Raw genomic sequence first — 24085 nt, 5'->3', positions numbered from 1 at the left:
TATTCTTTATTCATAAAGTATACATTTTGTGTATTTGACTCTGCCTTTCGCCCAAGTGCAGCTGCAAAAGGGTCCCGACCCCCATGACCTAGAGAGGGAGAAGTGGTATAAATGGATGAATGGAATACATATTTTAACCAACAGTGTGATCCATCTGCTGGCATTCTATTGCTTGCACATGTGATCAATTCACACTACTCTCATGCATAGTTTGTAAAACAAACAGCACTAAGGCTGTCTTATTGTTGTTGTTTTTATTATTATGTCTTATTGTCTGATGTCGGCTCTGTTGTCCACAAGTTGAAGACATTCTCGTGGACATTTGTGCATGTTTTATGACTGAAAGTCGATCATAACCTTTCGTTTATGTCCAATAAATTGACAATCGCAACGTTGAAAATTTCTGGAGGGACTGATTGATGCTATCGTAAGTGCAAATACATTTGTACCTGCACCTTTACACGTACCTCACGAACATTTGGTGGGCTCTTTCTTGGTCTATGCACTACCACTTTAGGCATATTTACTGTTTTTAATGTCGGAACGACTGCTATGAAACAGATCAATGAAACAAACCATCTTGTGGCGGTCTAGTCCTTTTTTTTTGTCGTACAGTAGTTGTGTCCTTTCATTCACTCTATCTTTTTTTTGCTTCTTTGGTTGACAATGAGACACCATGATGCGAGAAATGCAAACACAATAGGGTCAATAACATCAGGGTTTCCCGTAGCGTTTTGTTGTTAAGGCGGCTGCCTTAACAACAAAGAGCCACCGCCTAAACTAACGTCTTAACAAGATCTTCAGCCACACGTGCGCATTTTAAAAATGATCTCTGTCCCCAAGCAAACGCATACACTGAGTGTCATACGCGTGCCAAAGTACTTGGGGCGCTGTAGCCTAGGACTTAAGACCATTTTAGCCAATCAGAAACATTCAAAACATCGTTTCCGGAGGCGGCATATAGCAAAAATGGCGGGTCACGGCAAGAAATAATTATATATGTGGACTGACAGAGAAGTAGAGCTTTTAAGCATCGTTTTGGAGTTTAAAGTTAACTAAACTCAACAAAGTGTTGACTGGGAAACTTGCCAGTCCAAGTCTGGTGACATTCTTACCCTATTTTGGAACGGTACGGACTTGGAGGGACATCTGAGGAATGTCCTCATCGGAAAGAGGACATCACAAAAACAACTATTGGCACTAAACGGAAAGCGATTTGTGGAAAGTACAGATGATAATCAGTCGACGCAGGTGGAAGAAGTGGTTACGGTAGAGTTGTTTTGCTGTACTTCGAACTATGCGAGCAGATCTGGGGCGGTTGTCCATCAACTACATCCATTCAATTTGGTATAGAAACATCAGATATTGACACAAGCTCTCACAGGAGTTCGGATTCTCCATTCACCCATGACAGCCTGGTCACAGACAAAGATATGCCGAATGATGTACAAGAGCAGCAAGATTCCAATGGGAGCAATTCACAATCTTCTGTGGTGAAAGAGAGAAGAGCTCTACTTCAGGTACGTGGGCGCTAACTTCATTGCTAGGAAGTAATATTGTTAAAAGGCAGATAGATGTTCTATATCTGGGGCATCAAAACATTTTTATATGAACTGCACTCCAATTACAAATGCTCTCAGATGACCACTTTCAACAATGTGGAATCATATTTTACCCATTTGTTCTAATATTATCATTGTTTGACATCAGTGTGACAAAAAATACTTGCTTTGGAATCAGAAGTCAAGATGACAAGCATATATTAAAGTTCAGCTGTTTTAGATGTATTTAAATAGGGTTGCATTAAAAATGCTTTGAGTAGTTTCTTGTAATAAATAATATTGAGTTAAGTAAAACTGCAGTTGCATTAAATGTTTTTTTTGTGTCAAAATTAAAATACCTCGAAGTGCTCTATTGACATGTTGTAAATAACATGTCACTATCTTACACCTGTGCTAAAGTGGGTTTATCCCAAATAATGCATTCATGATTATTTGTAAAAATCCTTATAAAAATGATTTTTTTTTTTTTCACTAGGCAAAACTCAACAGCCACAAGCACGACAGACTAAAACGAAAACTTCCAATTGAGACAAAGTTGCTGAATGCAGTAGAAGAAGACGTCCAGATAAAGAATAGACTTCTGGACATGATGGAGACATCAGAGAAGCGATCGTCTGACAATTTAGACCAGTGGTTCTTAACCTGGGTCCGATCAAACCCTAGGTGTTCGGTGAGTCGGCCTCAGGGGTTCGGCGGAGCCTCCGCCGCTGAAGTCAAGACACACACAACTCATCGTGGAAATAAAAACTTCTCCCTATCGGCATATTATGGATACCCCCAAACAATTTTCCCTCTAATTTTCCATGTGATTTGCAGGTGTGTAATTTGTTGTGAGTTCATAATCTGTTTGTGTTGTTCTTTGAACAAAGTGATGTTCATGCACGGTTCATTTTGTGCACCAGTAAAAAAACGTAACTGTCTTGAATTTGAAAAAAAAAAAGTTTTTTATTTTTCACTAAAGAAGGGTTCGGTGAAGGCGCATATGAAACTGGTGGGGTTCGGTACCTCCAACAAGGTTAAGAACCACTGATTTAGACAAACTAACATCAAATTACTAAGTCAAAATATTGACTTACTAATAATGACATACTTAGTATCTCAGGTAACTAGGACTGTTTTGTGTTTTGTTTATACTTTACGGAAAAAATATCGAGATATATATCGTATATCGTCATTCTGAAAATGGAGCGGAAAACACAACCAAAAATTGTAGGCTTCTTTATTTCTCTAATATTTGTATTTATTATTTGTTATTTTTTAATAAACAATGTGTTCAATGTAATCAGAGTCTGTTGTGTATTGCCCCCCCAGGCTGTGGTGGCAGCGATGAGGTGGAGACATGATGGCGACAGGCCGAGTTACACAGTTCCTTACACCCACCCACCCCCTTCCCCGTCCTGCCGCTTATCCCGGGCGACGCCCTCTCCCACCACCACCACCAACTAACACATTTTCTGGGGGAAACACTGAACATTGATACATTTGAGTGTACCTCAAGAACCAAATAGAAGAAGCCCTGCTGTCTGAAGGACACGACTGTCTCCAGTCGGTGACAGAATCTGAAGAAGTCAGCCTAGCCACGCACACACACACACACACACACACACACAATCCCAGCTATTATGACATTCCCCAGGGTTGAGGCAGAGGTCAGCGCAGATGTGCGAGGTTGCTGTAACAGTAGTCACCCTTTAACCTCCAGTCCGACTGAGCTTTTTCTCTCCTCCTTGTAATGTATCTCTTACTCCATTCACTTCTGCTGGCATCTATCAGCAACAACGCATCAGGAGTCAAATGTGAATTTTCAGCTATTTTAATGGATGCCTTTAGAGCTCCAGAGGAGGAGTAAGAACTGCAAGCGTGTAACATGACCCCTTGTGTTTGAGATTATCCTGCAGCAGGATAAAGCTTCCTGCTAATTGTAACAGAAGCTGAGCTGACCAATGCAAAGCGCTCTCATGGTGGAGTCAACCCAAGGTCAGTGCGAGTAGATATATGTATCGATCCCAAACATCGCGGTCCGCAGGAAACTTCCAGTGCTTTTCCTGATCCAATCTCCCCTTAAAGACCATTAGAGCATCTTTGTCTGGGGCTGTGATCTCAATTGCCCCTCTGAAGCTAAATGCTTATTGGGGTCAAGGAGTTGCCATGAAGATACAACGTACCTCACCATCCATTTACCTCACCATGGTTGGTTCTGAACATTATTAAATCAGTGATAAAATGTTCAAATTTATGCTATGAACGTGCATACTTAAATAGTTCTGAAAAGTGTCCTAGTACTTATTTTGGTTAATGTTAGGGTTAGAGTAAAGGGTCAGCGTGTGATGGTGTTTCTTAATTCTGTGGTCAATTCGGTTGGGTCTGGATATTGCAATATCAGTCAAAATGCTTAGGGAGAAAGCAACATGGGAAACAAATATCCTTTATGGCAGTGGTTTCCAATTATTTACTGTTAAACTGTATTTTCTCTAAAGAAGTTCTACTGTTCAGACTTCAGAACGATTCGATTCAGAGGAGTCTGATTCGACTATTAACCTCACAGTTGAACCGTTGGACATGAAACCCCGGCCCTTTCTCTGTGGGAGGAAGGTGAGTTAAGTACCTGAGGCTGCCTGCGTGCAGCAGCTGTGTTGGGAGGATGTTCCTAAATGAGGTATGCAGGGCTCGTCGCAACACATTGACGTCAGATACTTGTCACACACTACGGTCGGGTTGTTCTCAAATTTCCTCCAGATAAATTCAAACAAAACGGAAACTCTGATAATTGGCCCCGATAAAAACATCCGCCTGATCAAGAACTCCCTTGGTGCTCTGAGTGCATCTGTTAAAAGCAACCTTAGAAACCTTGGGGTTGTGTTTGACCAGGCCATGTTTTTGGATGGTCACTGTCGTCAACTGACCAAAAACTGTTTTTATCATCTCAGAAATATTTCGAAAGTGAGAAATTTGTTGTCAAAATTGGATCTCGAAATGATAATTCACGCGTTCATTTCGTCTCGCATTGACTATTGCAATTCTCGTTTCACACTTTTCAACAAGTCAACGCTAAAGAGACTTCAGACTGTACAAAATGCGGCTGCCAGACTTTTGACCAACAGCCCATATCACCCCCGTTTTATCCAGTCTTCATTGGCTTCCAGTTAAATTCCGCATTGAGTATAAGGTTTTAGTCCTGACATTCCGTGCGTTGCCTGGTGGGGCCCCTCAGTACATCACTGACTTGCAATGCCCATAGTCTTCAGGGTGCAGCCTCCGGTCTTCAGGCCAGGGTCTTCTAAAGATCCCAAAAACTTGTTTTAAAACCCGTGGAGACCTGGCATTCCAGGCTATAGTTCCCAGACTCTGGTACAATTTGCACCAGTGCCTCTGTGATCTTGACTGTGTTTAAACTTTTAAGAAACATTTGAAAACTTCTCTTTTTAGTAAAGCTTTTAGTTAATGCACCTTTTAACTATCATTTTGAATCCACTTTGTATCCTTTTTATGATGTTGCCCCTGTTGTTTTAAATTGAATTGTTGTTTTACTTCACCTATGTTTTGTACAGGTCTTTGTGATTTTATCTGTGAAAAGCGCTTTATAAATAAAATGTACTTACTTACTTACTTAAAGGCCACTGTGGGCACTAACCGGGAATTAGACACGCCGCACATCGAGTATACCTGTCGAGCTTGCCGTTTTTGCGGGGGGAAAAAAATGTTTGTCCTTCTTTCCGAGCGTCTTCCGGTTTGTGTTTTTCCCCGGATGTTGCTCTCCACGAAAAACTAAAATCCTCATGAGTACTGCCTCTACTGCAGCTATCAGTTCCACTTGACTCAAGCATTGTGAATAGAGTGTGGTGAATTGCATGTTACGTACTATAAATTCCGGACTACAAGTAGGTGCGTTTTCTCCCAGGCTTTGAACCCTGCACTTTATACAATCCTGTTTATTTATGGGTTTCATGCCGCCAATGAATTTAGCCTCGTCACAACTGAACAATTAAATTGCCAACCAGTTCACTCACACAATCAGCTTCCTAACACTGTTCCTAACCCTTGCTAGCCTTGCGACCGGGCAAAAATGTGGACGCACTATGCAAGGAATCTCACCAGCAATTTTCCAATTGTAAGATGACAACTATAGACCTCAGATTTAAACAGGCTTTTTATTTATGTATTTGTTTAATTGTGTTTCACTGTGTCTTCTGTTTCTTTTGAAGCCGTGTGGACACATCATTAACTCCCAGCGTAAAGTGACCTCAGGTCAGAGGTCAATTGACAGCGCTGACAGTGATGTCAAGTGGCTCGACATGCCGTGAGCCCCATCTGGCCTGCAGGGGGACGTGACAGTCTGGTGTCACATTCGCATCACCTGGTCTTTTGCAGCTCGCTGTTTCTTAGTTTAAACCTCTGTGTAATCTATCGAAACTGGTATGTTCTCTAGCTCAAAAGGTTGTATGAAGATCTTGATAAAACCTTCAGGATACGTCAGAAATGAGATAAGGAACAAGCAATTCAATTTTGGGGCTGAAGTGGATAACCATCTGGATTCAAGAATTTGTAAAATGTGTAAAAAGTGAAGCGCTGTGAATAAATTCCGGCTGCACTGTAGTTCACTGTGTGTACTGTATCTATAGCATTGACTGTAAGAGTTTCACATTTTAAATTGAATTACACAAATAAATATTAATAATACATTCTATAAATATAGTATAAAAATACATTTAATTAAAGTAGATTTAAAAATTATGTATTATTTATCCATATTATATATTAGATGAAACATTTAAAACATATATTCTTTTTTTTACTGTGTATTATGTGCATTATAGATCATTTGTCCAGACTTAAAGGGAAAATGCAATTTTTGGGGGAATTTTGCCTATTGTTTACAATCATTATGTAAGACAGGGGTCGGAAACCTTTTTGGCTGAGAGAGCCACGAAAGCCAAATATTTTAAAATGTATTTCCGTGAGAGCCATGTCATATTTTTTTAACACTAAATGCGTGCATTTTTAAGACCAACGTTTTTAGATTATAATAAGTATCTTATTCTTTTTAATAACATTGTTATTCTGAAGCTAACCAATAATAAATAAAATACTTCTTACCATTAATGCGACTTCTTGAAGAGGTGGGGTAGAAAACGGATGGATGGATTAAAATGCATGAGAATGTTTTATATTTTCAATGTTATTTTTAACATTGTGATTACCAGCGGAATTATTAATTACTTATCATGTTAAACAATGTCAGCTAAGATTTATCTGAGAGCCAGATGCAGTCATCAAAAGAGCCACAACTGGCTCCAGAGCCATAAGTTCCCTACCCCTGATGTAAGACATGATCACGGATGTATTTTTTTTTTATGCATTCTAACTCGTAAATAAACGCAAATAAACGTCCACTTACAACAGAGCCAAAAGTGGGGTCCTCTATTCCGCCCATAAAACCCAATAAAAAATCATATAAAAAGCGCCAACAATACTCCATTCACATTTCATGACTATATTAACCAAGTATTAGTAATATTTTTATTACAAGCGCTAACACAGACAAAGTATGTATAGCGGCAACGTGATCCCAACCTCATGTGCCAATGTTTACATTATTGACTGGTAAGCTGCTTCCTCGCTTCCTTGCTTGTGGAAGTTTATTGTAGATCATAAATTATGCATCTCACGTGAAATAATGTGATGGTAATGGCGAGAACGACAAGACAAGACGCTTGGTTCCACCCATCTTTTCTTCGCAAGTATTATGAGTCATTCTTCATCCAAACAAGAATATAACAAGATTCTATCAGTCGGCATGACAGCAGACATTGTACAGTAAGTGGTGTTTTATTATGTTCGTTGGCTCTCATAAAGTCTGCAGTGAGTATTAATCAGTTAAATTAACGTGCTGCGTATGCAAAATACGTAAATATTAAATGTTATTATAAATGTGCCTGTTACTACATTACATATATACTTACATCATGTATATAAAACCTTAATGGAGGTGTTTGGATGTTTTTTTTAAGGGTTTTATAGGCTAAATAGGGGATGGCGTGGCGCCGTTGGGAGAGTGGCCGTGCCAGCAACCTGAGGGTTCCTGGTTCGATCCCCAGCTTCTACCAACCTAGTCACGTCCGTTGTGTCCTTGAGCAAGACACGTCACCCTTGCTCCTGATGGGTCGTGGTTAGCGCCTTGCATGGCAGCTCCGGCCATCAGTGTGTGAATGTGTGTGTGAATGGGTGAATGTGAAAATAGTGTCAAAGCGCTTTGAGTACCTTGAAGGTAGAAAAGCGCTATACAAGTACAACCCATTTACCATTTAATGGAATGACAACCATAGACTCTATTGTAAGATGTCTTTTAATATCATTTATTTACTATTTAGAATACATTAAAAAAGGAAAACATATGTGTTCTCCTACATAGGAATTGTGAATCATAGGCAAAAAAAGTGCAGTTCCCCTTAAAAGGTTGCACACTCCTGGTGTTTGTAAATGGACACAGTTGTGTGATGCGACAAACAAACATGATGGCCAACCTCCAGAATAATATTTCAGCTGCTGTCCATGTGACCACCACCTTACCCAACTGAGTGGTGATGTTACTACTTACAAACACATTATTCTGCAGTCTTTCCATTGACCTTCGCCCATTGCATAGATAAACGATTGCATTTCAGTTAGCTACACTAAGATAAGATTACGTGCGTGTGTTTTGTGTCGATATCGATACAAGCTACGCCCCCCTCCGCCCCCCACCGCCCCCCACCCGCTACCTCAAAGCTAATGTTTGGGGAAACACTTTGTGTGTGTGTCAGATTTGTGGTGACGCTGACTTGCAAAAGACGCTTCCAGCATTGAGCCAAAGCCAATATTGAGCCTCAGTAATATACTGTAGTGTAAGCTGGTTAGCATTTCATGACACAGTCCAGATTTGGGCCCAGTTTTAATCTGCCATATTGAGATCATATTTTGGGGGCTTTAAGGGCACGCTTTGCACATTTTTACAGAAGCAGAAGCAAAAACGGTTCCGCTACTAATTGTCTGCACAAAATAGGTTGCCCCTTCCACTGTTGTTTCTGGGTGCGTGAGTTCTGAGTATCGGAAATGTTAAAACACGCTGAGAACAACAGGCCACATGACAAAAGTAACATCTGGCTCAGGCTGCAGAGATGATTACTCTGCAGCTCTGCGAGAACTCATCCTGCAGGCCTTGCTCTCACCCTGGCTTACGCAGACCTCTACACACAACACGCACGGAGTGGTGTAACCAGATGGCACAGTCTCTTTGACTGTCACCTAAACCTCTATGGAATACTAGTAGGGATATGTTTTGGTACGCAAAAACACCAAGAGCGGAAAGCTGGAGGCTGCTAATTGGTGTTGTAGAAGGTGATGTTGTAAACCACAAGATCAACCTATGGTGACAGTTTATCATTTAACAAGTGAAACTTCCCCGTGCATATATTGTTTTGTCATCCCTTACGATTTTGGAGGAAAAATCATCCAAATAACCCATTTGGAGTTAAAAAAAAAAAAGCAATAATAGCCATTGAAAACACTTTAGACCTGTTTTTCACTGCTCGAAAAGCCGACATGTTAAGTTTGTGCATATGAAGCACCCTGCTGTATTGTGTGTCTGTCACTGGGTCATGTCATAACTATAACCAAACGTAAATATGTATACAATAAAAAGTATAGTTTTTATGTAAAGAGACTTGCAACTCGACTTAGACTTTAACATCAATGACTTGTGACTTCACTTGGACTTGAGCCTTTTGACTTGACATGACTTGCTACTTTCCCCAAAACCCAAAGATTAAAAAGTTATTCTGAAGCGCTCTGTATCTTTCATTTTGTATTTGTGTGTCTATCTATCAGCGTGTGTGTCCAACAGCGTGTGTACTCTCAGTACAATAGCCAATCAAATTAGATCCACGTTGTTTTCATCACACAGCATTTATCCAATCAAATTGCAGGACAACCACCGAACAAGAATTGTCAAAACGCGCCAGTGAGACAAAATTATGCCAAAGTTGGTTTTGTTCGGGTATAAAAACTAGGGATGTCCCGATCCAGGTTTTTGCACTTCCGATCCGATACCGATATTGTTTTTGCAGTTCCGATCCGATACCGATACTGACCGATACCGATACTGATCGATACTGGCCTATCCGAGCATGTATTAAAGTTTAAAGTTATTTAGCCTACTTAGTTGTCAGAATCATGTTGAAAAGGGTTTTAGTACTCTTGATAACAACTAGCCAGCTGAATTAGGGGAGTTTGAATAATACACAATGGTTGGTAACAAGAAACTGACCTGTTTATTCAAGGATAAACACAAAATAGACAAAATTATACATGACAAACAGAAATGGCATCATTGAACTAGGGCTGGGCGATATGGCCTTTTTTTAATATTGCGATATTTTAAGGCCATATTGCGATACACAATATATATCTGGATATTTTGCCTTAGCCTTGAATGAACACTTGATGCATATAATCACAGCAGTATGATGATTCTATGTGTTTTGATTGATTGATTGAGACTTTTATTAGTAGGTTGCACAGTGAAGTACATATTCCGTACAATTGACCACTAAATGGTAACACCCCAATAAATTGATCAACTTGTTTAAGTCGAGGTCCATTTAAATTGATTCATGATACAGATATATACTATCATCATAATACAGTCATCACACAAGATAATCACATTGAATTATTTACATTATTTATAATCCAGGGTGTGAAGGGGGGCGCCGGATGTAAGTGTCAAAAAGACAGCCAAAAGAGTTTGATATGCGAGCACCTTAGAGGGAGCGTTGCTCGCACGGCTGCGCTAGCATCACAGCTAACGTTAGCCATGCTGCTACCTCTCTGCTGGGAGAGGACGTATACGTATGTGACGTATGTCGTGACAGTATGTGACGTATGACGTGACGTATGTCGTGACAGTATGTGACGTGTGTAAGAAGGTGCGCTCGCTGTCTGTGAGAGGGAGACACAGGAAAGTGTGAGAAGAGCCTGTCGTGTAATGCCAGCAGCTAAAAGCAACTGCGTGAGGATTGTGAATGTGTTGAAGGTGTGCTGGAAAATGCGGAACGGAAATTACGGAGCAGCAGAAAAGTGGAATGTATTATTTAAATCGGTGCGTTGGAAAACATGGACCAGAGTTTTTTTTTAAAACTGGATCTGGATCGGCATTTTCCCATGCCTTGCCGATACGCAATTTTTGGCAAATATCGGCAGCCGATCCGATCCAAATATCGGATCGGGACATCCCTAATAAAAACTACGACTTGGTTAACAAAAAACGAATTGCAGTATGCTAAACATGCAGTTTGAATATTACAGACGGAGACGCAACAACTTCCAACTTCGTTCGACATTTGAAGTTGCACAAAGAAGGGTAAGTTTTGAATGTAAGCTAACGTTTATTGGCTAAGCAACGTGACTTTTATTTGCTGTGTATTTAAATCAGTGAGGCTGTAAACTCACTGCTAACGTTATAACCATAGACATCTTATAAGGGTACACAGCATCGAGTGCTACTGCCTACTGGCGCTGACGAGACGCGGGGCCGCCATCTTGGAGTGGTGATCCGCTCCACCCAGTGCAATTCATTTGGCAGGAGCAATGAACTGTCAGTGTATTTAATTCATCTTACCTCACTGAATACGACTGATTTTCACGCGTTTTTTTGTCATACGTGTAGCTATGATAAAAGACACATGTTTTGGCGTGTTTTATTATTCATCGACGTCCCACTGGGGTGAGTTTTCCTTGCCCTTATGTGGGCTGTACCGAGGATGTCGTTGTGGCTTGTGCAGCCCTTTGAGACACTTGTGATTTAGGGCTATACAAATAAACAATTGATTGATTGATTAATAGTTTGCTTAACAGTAATAGAATATTCTTATATGCTATAAGTGACCAGACGTCCCAGATCAAAACTGGGAATATAATCCCAGAGAAGGGGGAAAAAAACGGTCAGCTATTTTTAAATTGAAGAAACAATATGATTAGGTTATATATACATGCGTATATCCTACATAAACAATGCATGAATACATTAGATATCTATATATCTTAGGGACCTATAGACTGTATCTCTGTTGCTGCAGCAGCAGAGAGTTTATTCTGTCTTGACACTTTGTATTGATATTTTGTATTACATTCTTCCCTTAAATGATCATGTTTAAAGTGATTGTTTTATATGTATTTTTTATGTATGTCGCTTTGAATAAAGTGTCTGCCAAATACTAAAACATAAACATATATAAACACCTGAAAGTCTTTATATCAGCTAAAACCACCACTCTGTTTCACTGGATTCAGAATAAAACCAAATTCTGTCTTACCCAACAATGTTAGTATTTGAATATTGTTACTTGAAGACTTATTTCTGGTTACAATTATACTGTTAAGAAAGTATTGTCTTATATTTTGCCTAAAATGAGAATGCATCATAATCAGTGGCGGCTGGTGAATTTTGTTTTAGGAGGGGCTGAAAGTTTGTAAACCAAACCCCTGTAGGGTGTCATCCTCCCCCAGAAGATTTCTTTGTGATTTTCACATACGAATATTGAAGATCTTTGCTTCTTCTCAACTCTGTGGTAATATTCTTTTCACAAAATACAATCAATATTATGTTAATGTTAAATCTTACTTGTGAAAAGTAATCCCCCAATACCTATTTTCAACAGTCCGCTCATTTGAGCAGGAAAACGCTGAACACCAGCCCAGCATCTTTGTTTTCTACCTGTCAACTGTCAGTTTAGGCTGCTCGTCGGCTCGTCATCACCACTTCAAGATGGCGGCCAAATTGCTCACGTCACAGCAACCAATGCTCCGTCTACTTATAAAATGTCTATGGTTAAAACGTCATTGCAAACACGGCAATTTGTTGCGTCCACTGCAGTTTGCTACCTTATTCATACTTTTTGTCAAGTGATTTTTTTAAAGCAGGGTTGCATGAGGTACCTACACATAACGTTACGTTAGTCAGTGTATCACACACAGTAACATTACGTTAGTCAATGTATCACACACAGTAACGTAACGTTAGACGGCGGTCAGCAGCACCGTGTATTTTAGCCACCTACAAAAAGACAAACATAGTCAAATAAAGGTCAGTTACAATGTATACTATATTAAGAATGTGTACATATTGCATAGGGCCCTGACATCTAAAAAGTACAACTCTGTTCATTGTTATGTTCATGTATTTGTTATGTTTTTCATGTGTACGCACATTTTAACACACATACAGTATGAGATGAGATCAATGAGAGAAGGTAAGAACAGGATAGAAACTGCTGTGGAACTAGTTACAATGCAATATGCCATGGAAATACAATGTTAACACTTTTGTGCAAATAAGTACAGTTGCACTTGTTTTTCAAATGTGTTTATTCTGTAAAGGAATGAGTTAAATGTTTAAAATGACTTGTTAATGCTATTATGAAGTGCAATGTCAGCACTATTTTTTTTCCCTGCAATTTCAAATGCACTTGTTTTAATAAATAAATACAGCGTTTTAAAAGCATACACAATCTGTGTAAATATATTAGTCCGTGGTTAAAAGGACTTGAAAGGACTCGAAACTCAAAATGCAGGACTTGGGACTTGACTCGAGACTTTCCAGTCTTGACTTGCCTGTCTTGACTCGGAACTTGCCTCGAGACTTGAGGGCAAAGACTTGAGACTTGCAAAACAATGACTTGGTCCCACCTCTGGTAACAGGACTGAATAAAAAACTATGGGTGTAATGATTCGTTTTAACAACATTCAAGTCGATTCAGAATTTGTGGTTGCCAATATGATTAAAGGACGATATTATTTTTTGAGAGCGATACGATATGAAACAATTCAGTGAGTTGAAATCGATTCAGTAACTTTTTAGCAAAATAAAAAAAATCAAGCACTGTGACTGTGAAAAAAATACAGGAAACTTAAACTGCAGTGTCCAGGTAAAGTTTCCTATATTCCTGTTATTTCTGGTAAGGGAATTATTTATAAATGAATTAACAATCAAGTAAACAACAATTAATGGCCAATTCATTTACATCAGATTTGAATAAAGTGCAACCAAAACTTTAGGTTACTAATAAACTACTAATAAAAGTCTCAATCAATCAATCAATCAATCAATCACGTTTAATTAACAAGAGGAATCGTTTTCTGCTCACATTTTCAACAGTCAAGCAATTTTCAAAAAAAGTACAGTAACCAACATTTCAACAGTAGATTACATACAGTATCTGGTCTCTGTTCTGGCATCGCCGATGAAGGACTGCGTCCTAGGTGTGCAGAAGCATATATGTCTCCTCATCCTTGTTGATGGTGTTGGCCCCTCACTTCCTAATTTCCATAGCCTCCTTGATTCATCTCTTGTATTTATTTGTTTTTGATTAAATTACTTTTCCTTGTCTGCTTCATGTTGTTGTGTTGCAGAAGTTGGTGCATCGGTGTAACTTGCTCTGCTATCCCTTCCGTTGTGTTGGTCTTTTGTGACTTAAAGTTTTTATATTAGTGTGTTGTGTCCTTTGTCTATGCTGTAGCTTTTGTAATCGTGCCGTAACTGAAATTATTTGGGTTCTAATTTAAGATATTGTCTAGTGGTGATTGCATTTGTTATGACCTTTCTCGACCACTGTAGCTATCCTCCATTTTTGTTTTGATGACGCCACAAATGGGCAAAAACAGACTTAGCCCGAATGTCCTCAGAACCCGAAACGGCCGCGGATCGGCAGACACACGGCGGCAGACTCTTTCTGTTTTTATTCAAGTCGATGTGTCAATTTCCAACGCCTGCGAAACGTCACCGACATGCCATTGCTAAATATACGCAGAGCTTCTATTTTGGCTAGACGCCGCAACAAATCCGTTCAATTTAGCTAAAATCTACTAGTGTAAGACAGGAAGTCATGCACAAACACAAAAAAAGTATCCGGTTTACTTTCAAAATAAAATACCCCGTTTTCAAGGCAGGGCGTATTTTACACCTTGTAACATCATAATGGTAGGGGACAAACGTGAAGTCAAGTGTTGATAGTTTTTCAGGTGATTTCAACAACAACATGGATGAGGAGGCCTTAATTTTGGAGGCTCAGAACCACCGAATCATATTTGACACTTAAAAAAAAAAGAAAACGTCTGGCATTTAATTGCACAAGTAATACAATTGGATGGTAAGTGGTTAATAATGTCCGTTAATGTTTGAAAACAACTTAGAGATTATAATACAGTTTCACATATACATGTAAATATTACACATACCCATTGTTGAATATACAAATGTTCAAAAAAGTGAAAGATCTTCAGGGCACCCAGTTGATTTGCTTCTGCTTCTCTTCAGGGTCAAAAAATGTTTGCTCCCCACCTCCTTATCACGTGGTTACTCAAGGATTTGCGAGACACTATTTTGCTGCACGACAGAGAATTGCAGGACAGCAGAGGGCAGCGCCCTTCCGCGATGACGCCAGTCCACGGCCGTTTTATATTCGGTGGAAATTCGGGGTTACTGTTTAACGTCCTAAATTTTGAAAGTGCAAAACTTCATATAATGTCTGTCGTTCTTAATTCCAATGTTTTCCTTTGTCTAGTAAAAATAAAATCTTTTAATTCCTTTTTAAAACGATCTTGGATTGATACCTTTCTCCCGTAATGCAAACGTGCCGAGCACAGATCGATATACCTAAAGTTTAGAAATATAAATCGATCGATCGATCAATCGTTAGACCCCTAATTAAAAACCATTAGACATGACTAAAGTGTGAATGTGTACTTTTTTTCTAAATACACTTAAAGTAGTTGGGATAAGGAGTAACACAAATATGTTGAAAAAAGTTGCATTTCTGAAGGATTTAAATTCTCATATTTTATGGTAAAGTTTATATTTAGGAGTGCTGTTGGCAACATCCTCCCAGTAACATTTCTCAAAGCAAACAATATAACTACAACATCACTGTGGAGAGGGGCGTGGTTCACGCGTTCCCTGCGGGCGGGGTGTGTGCAGGGGCCGGCCATGAAGCGGCAGACAGGTGAGTGGATATCTCAGCTGGAACGAGTTATCTAATCACCTGTTCCTTTTATTAGCAGCGTCGGAGACCATGAGGGGGTGGTGTGGGCTGGAGACGACGAGAGCGACACCACGAGAGAGACGCTGAAAAGCGGAAAGAGACTTTGGGAGAAAGAAAATAAAAGAATTGTAAACGCTGCATCGGATGGTTGTGACAGTTCCTGTGGTCCCAGACGAACCCGTACCTAAGCCTTGCTACAGCGGCGCCCAACAGGAAAGCGGACCAGGAAGAGGATGTCGGCACCAACCCCTTTGGAGGCGCTGGGCCAAGTTCTGGCCGAGGTGTCAGCGGCAAGCAGACAGCAGACCCAAGTGCTGCGAGTGCTGATGAACAGAGCAGAAGCAGCGGGAGGGATGTCCTCCATGAAGCGCATGGTGGAGGGGGAGGACCCCCAGGCATTCCTGGACGTCTTCGAGGCCACGGCGACGTCGTGCAAGTGGCCGGAGGAGGAATGGGGCGCGAAGCTGCTGCCGCTCCTGGTGGGGGAGGCGCAGCGGGCGGCGCTGAGTCTCCCGGCGACCGCCCGCATGCAGTATGCCGATCTACGCCACGCCATCCTGGACCGGGTAGGCAGCAGCCCCGAAGACCACCGCCGAAAGTTCCGGGCCATGAAGTTGGGGGCAGAGGACCGGCCCTTCGTGTTGGCATACCGGATGAGGGACGCGGCAACCCGGTGGCTCCAGCCCAATGGGCTGGACCCAAAGATGTTGGAGTCCATCATCCTAGAACAATTTATTGATGCCCTCCCGGCCAGGACCTCAGCATGGGTGCGGTACCACAGCTCCCCAGATGTAAAAACAGCGGTGAAACTGGCGGAGGAGCACCTGGCGGTCCAGCGGGAGGCGACCCCAAAGACAGCCGAAAGGCCCACCCCAGCACCCCACCGACGACTCGCCCCGCTATGGGGGAGGATGGAGGAGACGTCCCGGGAGCAGCGACCACGCACGGCCGAGCCACCCGGAGCCAACGAGCAGGTCCCCCACGCGGGCAGCCAACAAAAAATCGCACCCACACGCACCCACATATACACAGCAAGGGGGGGGACACGGGGCTATAATATCTCCTCTGTTGGTGCATTTCAGGGTACCGGCGCTGCGGAGAGGGGGCTTCCCTCGCAGATGGCGCCTCAAACACCAGGGCCGGTGTGCTGGAGGTGCGGACGGCCCGGTCACGTGCGCCGGGAGTGCTCCATGATGGAGGTGGGGCAGGTGATGCGGGTTGTCGGGCCTCCAGCACCCGCCCCCGATCTGGGGGAGACGTACTGCGTCCCGATAAGGGTACAAGGGAGTACATACCGGGCGATGGTGGATTCGGGCTGTAAACAGTCCATGATCCACCAAAATCTGGTTCGACCCGGGGTATTGAGGCATGCAACACGGGTGAAAATTAGGTGTATTCATGGGGATGTGCACGAGTACCCTATTGTGCCAGTGGAAATTTTACATAAAGATCAAAAGCATAAAGTCAAGGTTGCCGTAAGCGCGCAACTTACGCACCCCGTAATTCTAGGGACGAATTGGCCGGGATTTAACCAGTTGGTGACGCAATGTGTGGGGGTGCGTTCACGGACAGTAGGCGAGGGGAGTATCCGCGCAGTTCTCAGCGGCGACGCGGCTTCATCCGGTACTGCCGAGCGGGAACCGGGGGGGGATTCGCGGGAGGCCCCCCCGGCCCCCCGGTGGCATCCTACTGAGGATTTTCCCCTCGAGCAGTCCCGTGATGAAACCTTGCGCGAGGCCTGGGACCAGGTGGATTATATTGACGGTCAGCTGGTGCGCCCGGGGAAAGCGCGGGTATTCCCCCATTTTTCAATTATTCGGGATAGATTGTACCGAGTGGGCCGTGACACTCAAACCGGGGAGGAACACACCCAGTTGTTGGTGCCAAAACGCCACCGGGAAATGGTTTTCCAGGCGGCGCATTTTAATCCCATGTCTGGCCATTTAGGGTATGATAAAACACTTAATCGGGTCATGGTCCGATTCTATTGGCCAGGCCTCCGGGCAGACGTGCGCCGTTGGTGCGCTGCCTGCCCAGACTGCCAGCTGGTGAACCCAGCGGCCACCCCAAAGGCGCCCTTGCGCCCATTACCGCTCATGGAGGTCCCGTTCGAGAGAATTGGGATGGACCTCATCGGACCATTTCACCCGAGCACACGGGGATACCGCTTTGTGTTAGTCCTGGTGGATTACGCAACGCGCTATCTCGAAGCAGTGCCCTTGCGCTCTATCTCTGCCAAGAGTGTTGCGCAAGCGCTGTTTCAGGTCATCTCCCGAGTTGGAATCCCGAAAGAGATTCTGACTGACCAAGGCACGTCCTTTATGTCGCGCACGATAAAGGAACTTTACGGGTTATTGGGAATTAAAGCGATCCGCACCAGCGTATATCATCCGCAAACAGATGGGCTGGTGGAGAGACTAAATAAAACGCTGAAAACCATGATCCGTAAATTTATGCACGAGGACAAACAGAATTGGGATAAATGGTTGGACCCCCTAATGTTTGCGATGCGCGAGGTACCCCAGGCCTCAGTTGGTTTTGCACCGTTTGAGTTATTATACGGCCAAAGGCCTCGCGGAGTGCTGGAAGTTATTAAGGAAAGCTGGGAGGAGGGTCCGAGCTCCAGCAAAAATGAAATTCAGTACGTCATGGACATGCGAGCAAAACTCCACAAGGTGGGGCACTTGTCACGTGAGAATTTGCTCCGTGCCCAAGAGCGTCAGCGGCGCACGTATAACAGGGGGACCCAACTACGCAAATTCACACCGGGAGAAAAAGTACTTGTATTGCTTCCAACCTCAAACTCCAAATTACTTGCAAAGTGGCAGGGACCCTTTGAGGTCGCACGGCAAGTGGGTGATGTCGATTATGAGGTTCGGCGCTCGGACCGACGCGGAGACACTCAGATTTACCATCTGAACCTGCTGAAGGTATGGAAGGAGGCGGAGCCTGTTTCCATGGTGACAGTAGTGAGGGAGGAGGAGGAGTTGGGGCCGGAGATCCCGCGCTCTGGCCCGGCCCCTCGGCTGGCCTGTGATGACCAGCTCACATTGGCGCAGAGAGCGGAGGTTGCTGAGTTACAGCAGCGCTACTCTGATGTGTTCTCCTCGCGGCCCGGTCGCACGAATCTCATCCGACATCATATTGAGACCAGCCCGGGGGTTACGGTGCGGTCTCGGCCATATCGGCTTCCCGAACACAAGCGCAAAGTGGTTCGGGAGGAATTAAAAACCATGCTTGAGTTGGGGGTGATAGAAGAATCCCACAGCGCGTGGTGCAGTCCCATTGTTCTGGTTGGGAAGAAGGATGGGACTGTGCGGTTCTGTGTGGATTACCGCAGGGTGAATGAACAATCACGGTTTGACGCGTACCCAATGCCTCGGGTCGACGAGCTCCTAGATCGGCTGGGCACTGCTCGTTTTTTCACAACGCTGGATTTGACCAAGGGCTACTGGCAGATTCCCTTGTCACCTGAGTCCCGAGAAAAAACGGCTTTCTCTACTCCGGAAGGTTTGTACCAATTTGTGACACTTCCGTTTGGCTTGTTCGGTGCGCCCGCCACGTTCCAGCGTCTCATGGACCGCGTGCTGCGCCCCCACGCTGCATACGCGGCTGCCTACCTGGATGATGTCATCATCCAGAGTGGCAGCTGGGAAGAACACATGCGGCGGGTGGGGGCGGTGCTCGAGTCCCTGAGGCGGGCGGGGCTCACCGCCAACCCGGCGAAGTGCGCAGTTGGCCGGAGGGAGGTACAGTATCTGGGGTACCACTTGGGAGGGGGACAGGTGCGGCCCCAGGTAGACAAAACAGCGGCAATCGCGGCCTGTCCACCCCCCAAGACAAAAAAAGAGGTGAGGCAGTTTTTGGGACTGGCGGGCTATTACCGGCGGTTCATTCCCCGGTTCGCGGACTTAACCGGCCCACTGACTGACCTCACCCGAAAGGGTGCTCCAGAACTGGTCCAGTGGACGGAGCAGTGCCAGCGGGGGTTTGAGAAGGTAAAAACAGCACTCTGCGAGGAGCCGGTGCTGCACATGCCTAACTTTGACATCCCTTTCTGTCTGCAGGCGGACGCGTCGGGCCGGGGCCTGGGGGCGGTGCTGTCCCAGCGGGTGGGGGACGTCGACCGCCCCGTGCTGTACATCAGCCGTAAACTCTCGGACCGGGAGGCAAGGTACAGCACGGTGGAGAGGGAGTGCCTTGTCATCCGGTGGGCGGTCGGGGCCCTCCGCTACTACCTGTTGGGGCGTGCCTTCAGTCTCTGCTCGGACCACAAACCGCTCCAGTGGCTCCACCGCATGAAGGACGCCAACGCGCGGATCACCCGGTGGTATCTGGCATTACAGCCCTACAACTTCCGGGTGGTCCACAGGCCGGGTGCGCAGATGGCCGTGGCCGACTTCCTCTCTCGCCCCGCTATGGGGGGGTGTGGGGGGGAGTGGGCACGGCCGGACGGCTGCCCGGCCTGAGTCTAGCGGTGGAGGCATGTGGAGAGGGGCGTGGTTCACGCGTTCCCTGCGGGCGGGGTGTGTGCAGGGGCCGGCCATGAAGCGGCAGACAGGTGAGTGGATATCTCAGCTGGAACGAGTTATCTAATCACCTGTTCCTTTTATTAGCAGCGTCGGCGACCATGAGGGGGTGGTGTGGGCTGGAGACGACGAGAGCGACACCACGAGAGAGACGCTGAAAAGCGGAAAGAGACTTTGGGAGAAAGAAAATAAAAGAATTGTAAACGCTGCATCGGATGGTTGTGACAGTTCCTGTGGTCCCAGACGAACCCGTACCTAAGCCTTGCTACAATCACCTTACGTTACCTTTAGTGGTTAAGGCCCAAGCTGTTTGTTTACATGCTTTTTCTATTTCTCTTTGCTATTTGGGCTTATTGGACCCTAATTAGAATAAAAACTAAGAATCATCTTTTGATAAGATGTACTTAGTCCATAAGTACACATATGTGTACTTCATGTTTAGTGACATGCTAATTCTTATTTTTACACTTTTTTTTCCCCAAATTCCATTGTATGTTATACTCTTCTGACACCACCAAAAGGCAGTGTCCACATAAGCGGCCATTAGACCCCAATTCAGTAGTGTACACAATTTTGGAAATAAGAGCCAAAAGGTGCTGTACACGCATGTGGCCACTAAGCCTTTAGAGGTTAAACAGAACACACTGTCTATAATTTTCACAATTACAAAGTTTATGCAATAGAAATTTTTACCGGCCCGAATAAAATGATTGGTGTTTACGTCTGTCACTCACCCGGTTTCATTAACACTTACGCGCAGGGAGTGTGTGCACACATACAAAAGCAGTCCAAGACAAGCAACAAACAATTTGCAGTAATGTTGTTGTTACGATAGAAACGACATTAAATGACAGCTAGTCCAAATTGCTATTTTTAGCAAACAACACCTAAAGCTAATGCACGTCCATGTGTTGCGTACGTACGCTATTACGTCATCACGTACGAGAAGCTGTAAGAGGGCGGGATATACTGTGTAAAATACATTGGAAAGATAACGCCCTCTATGCATTTGTGTGAATGTTACAAACAGCACCTTTAAGAAGCGGGAACAGTCAACAAATGCTATTTTCCCATTGTTTAAGGTAGATTAAATCAGCGTTGTTGGGAAGTAAGCGCCCCCTAGAGGGCCTATCTCAGCTGCATAGGCGGGGTACACCCTGGACAAGTCACCACCTCATCACAGGGCCAACACAGATAGACAGACAACATTCACACTCACATTCACACACTAGGGCCAATTTATTGTTGCCAATCAAACTATCCCAATGTCACAGGGAGAACATGCAAAGTCCACACAGAAAAACCCAGAGCCCGGGGATCGAACCCAGGACCTTCGTATTGTGAGGCACATGCACTAACCCCTATAAAAAAAGTTTAAGGTAAAGTACCACTGATAGTCACACACACACTAGGTGTGATGAAATTATCCTCTGCATTTGACTCATCACCCTTGATCACCCCCTGGGAGGTGAGGGGAGCAGTGAGCAGCAGCAGTGACCGTGCCCGGGAATAATTTTTGGTGATTTAACTCCCAATTCCCACTCTTGATGCTGAGTGTCAAGCTCAGGGAGGTAATAGGTCCCATTTTTATAGTCTTTATTATGACTGGGCCGGGGTTTGAACTGACGACCTACCGATCTCAGGGTGGAGACTCTAACCACAAGCCCACCGCAGTGGTACTCAGTTGTAATTCACTTTTCCACCACTTGGGGAAAAGTGGTGGAAAAAATATGCGCCAAAAATATGACTAAGAGGTGAAACCGTAGTTTCATTTGCACTTTAATTTTAATTTAATTTTCATCAGTTATTTGTATCATCTGAGGTTTGATATAAGTATTGAATACCATGAAAATCAAGAGTAAGAACAAACTCAGTATTAAGCCTACTCAGTGGCCTAGTGGTTAGTGAGTCCGTGAGTTCAAACCCCGGACGAGTCATACCAAAGACTATAAAAACGGGACCCATTCCCTCCCTGCTTGGCACTAAGCATCAAGGGTTGGAATTGGGGCTTAAATCACCAAAAATGATTCCTGGGCGTGGCACCGCTGCTGCTCACTGCTCCCCTCACCTCCCAGAGGGTGATCAAGGGGATGGGTCAAATGCATAGGACAAATTTCACCACACCTAGTGTGTGTGACAATCATTGGTACTTTAACTTTAACTTGATGTGAGCCCCGGGCCCCTCTGTAGTGGAAAAGTTGGGTCCTGAGGTTCTAAAAGTTAAAAAAGCACTGGTTTAAATCATATTTTAACATGTATTTATCGATGTACAATGTGCAGGACACTTTGCTGAATATAAAGTATCTTACAGTTATATGTTTTATCATGCATTTAATAATTTTATTTGCGGGGGAAGCAAATGACACTAACTCAGGGGTAGGGAACCTATGGCTCGAGTCTAGAGCCAGATGTGGCTCTTTTGATGATTGCATCTGGCTCTCAGATAATTCTTAGCTGACATTGCTTAACACGGTAAGTAATGAATAATTCCGCTGGTAATCAGTTTTAAAAATCACGTTCAAAATATAAAACATTCTCATGCAGTTTAATCCATCCATCCGTTTTCTACCGCACCTGTTCAAGAAGTCGCAATATTGGTAGGAAGTATTTTATTTGTTATTGGTTAGCTTCAGAATAACAATGTTATTAAAAAGAATAAGAGACTTATTATACTCTAAAAATGTTGGTCTTACTTAAAAATGCACACATTTAGTTGTATTCGGTGTTAAAAATATTATATGGCTCTCACGGAAATACATTTTAAAATATTTGGCTTTCATGGCTCTCTCAGCCAAAAAGGTTCCCGATGAAATGACCCACAAAGTCAGTCAAACCCTAAACATAGACTGAGGGAGATGCATGACGAAAGAAGTATAAATTTAAAAAATCAGTCAAATGAAAATAAATACATACCGGTACCAGTCCAGTCCTCGTGCGTAATGCCGGTCAAAGAAGTGAGGTTCGGACCCAAGAGCTCGAATGTCAGGATGCAGCCTCAGAAACTCCAGCAAAGCTCTGGTTCCTCCCTTTTTCACCCCGATGATCAGAGCATGCGGTAACCTCCGGCTGGCGGTCCATTCCTTCCCCGACATGTTCGCCTCCAGCCCGGCATGGCCGGTGGCGCCGATGACGGAGCCCTCCCTGGAAGCCCCGCTCCCGTTCCTCTCGTACAGCGCGAATAAGAAGCCCGCAGGAGGCTGCTTGACGTCCGAGTTCCCCACCAGACCGGACTGGCGGCCCCCGGTGAGCAGATAGACCAGCGAGAAGCACACGATGCTCAGAGAGGACGCGATGGTGAGCCGGTGGAAAAGCCTCCGCAGGTGTGGAAGATGGTGGAGGTGATGGTGAAGGTGGAGGTGATGGTGAAACGCTGCCATCCCGCACAGGTGCAAGTGCGACGAGAGGCCATCCTAGCACGTGTGCGGCTCACATGTCGTCTTTCCACAAACTCCTGCCGGGAGTCTCTTGTCGTCCGTCATGGCGCGCAGCCGCTGCGCCTCCTTCCCCTTCCAAACTCCGTGGAAAGTCTCAAACTTGATTTAGTTTCTGCGTGATTTGCAGGACATCATCGCGCTAATGTGCTTTTCTCCCCGTGCCCACAGTAGGAAGGATTACTCCGCAACTCTCCACCGTGGCTTATCTCGCTCGCTTACGCACGCGCGCGCGTGCACGCATACATTGCAACGCTTAGTAAGCATCAATGAGTAGCTCTTTATACCAGTGGTCCCCAACCACCGCTCCGGGGACCGGTACCGGTCCATGAAGCATTTGCTACCAGACTGGAGAGAAAGATTAAATAATTTATAAAAGACTGCATTTTTATCCGAATTAACTGAGCCTAGTCTATAAAATCCGCTACACCTCCCTGATACCGAAGTACATGTCAAACTCAGTGACATGCAGTCACTAGAGGCAGGTGAGG

At 44.2% G+C, this 24085-nt stretch overlaps 1 protein-coding gene across 1 annotated transcript in view; it reads right to left on the bottom strand.

The window, feature by feature from the left end:
* Nucleotides 1–23755, bottom strand: part of hs3st3l (heparan sulfate (glucosamine) 3-O-sulfotransferase 3-like) — a 61953-nt gene extending 38198 nt beyond the window's left edge. The window contains exon 1 of the mRNA XM_061967168.1: nt 23077–23755. Coding sequence (XP_061823152.1) covers nt 23077–23540 — 464 coding nt within the window. The 5' untranslated portion in view covers nt 23541–23755. The remainder of the gene's footprint in view (nt 1–23076) is intronic.
* Between the last annotated feature and the right edge of the window lie 330 nt (nt 23756–24085).

This window comes from Nerophis lumbriciformis, linkage group LG11, assembly GCF_033978685.3.
Source record: "Nerophis lumbriciformis linkage group LG11, RoL_Nlum_v2.1, whole genome shotgun sequence".
NCBI lineage: Eukaryota > Metazoa > Chordata > Actinopteri > Syngnathiformes > Syngnathidae > Nerophis > Nerophis lumbriciformis.
The sequence above is the reverse complement of the archived record's forward strand: the minus strand, read 5'-3'. Positions and strand labels throughout refer to the sequence as shown.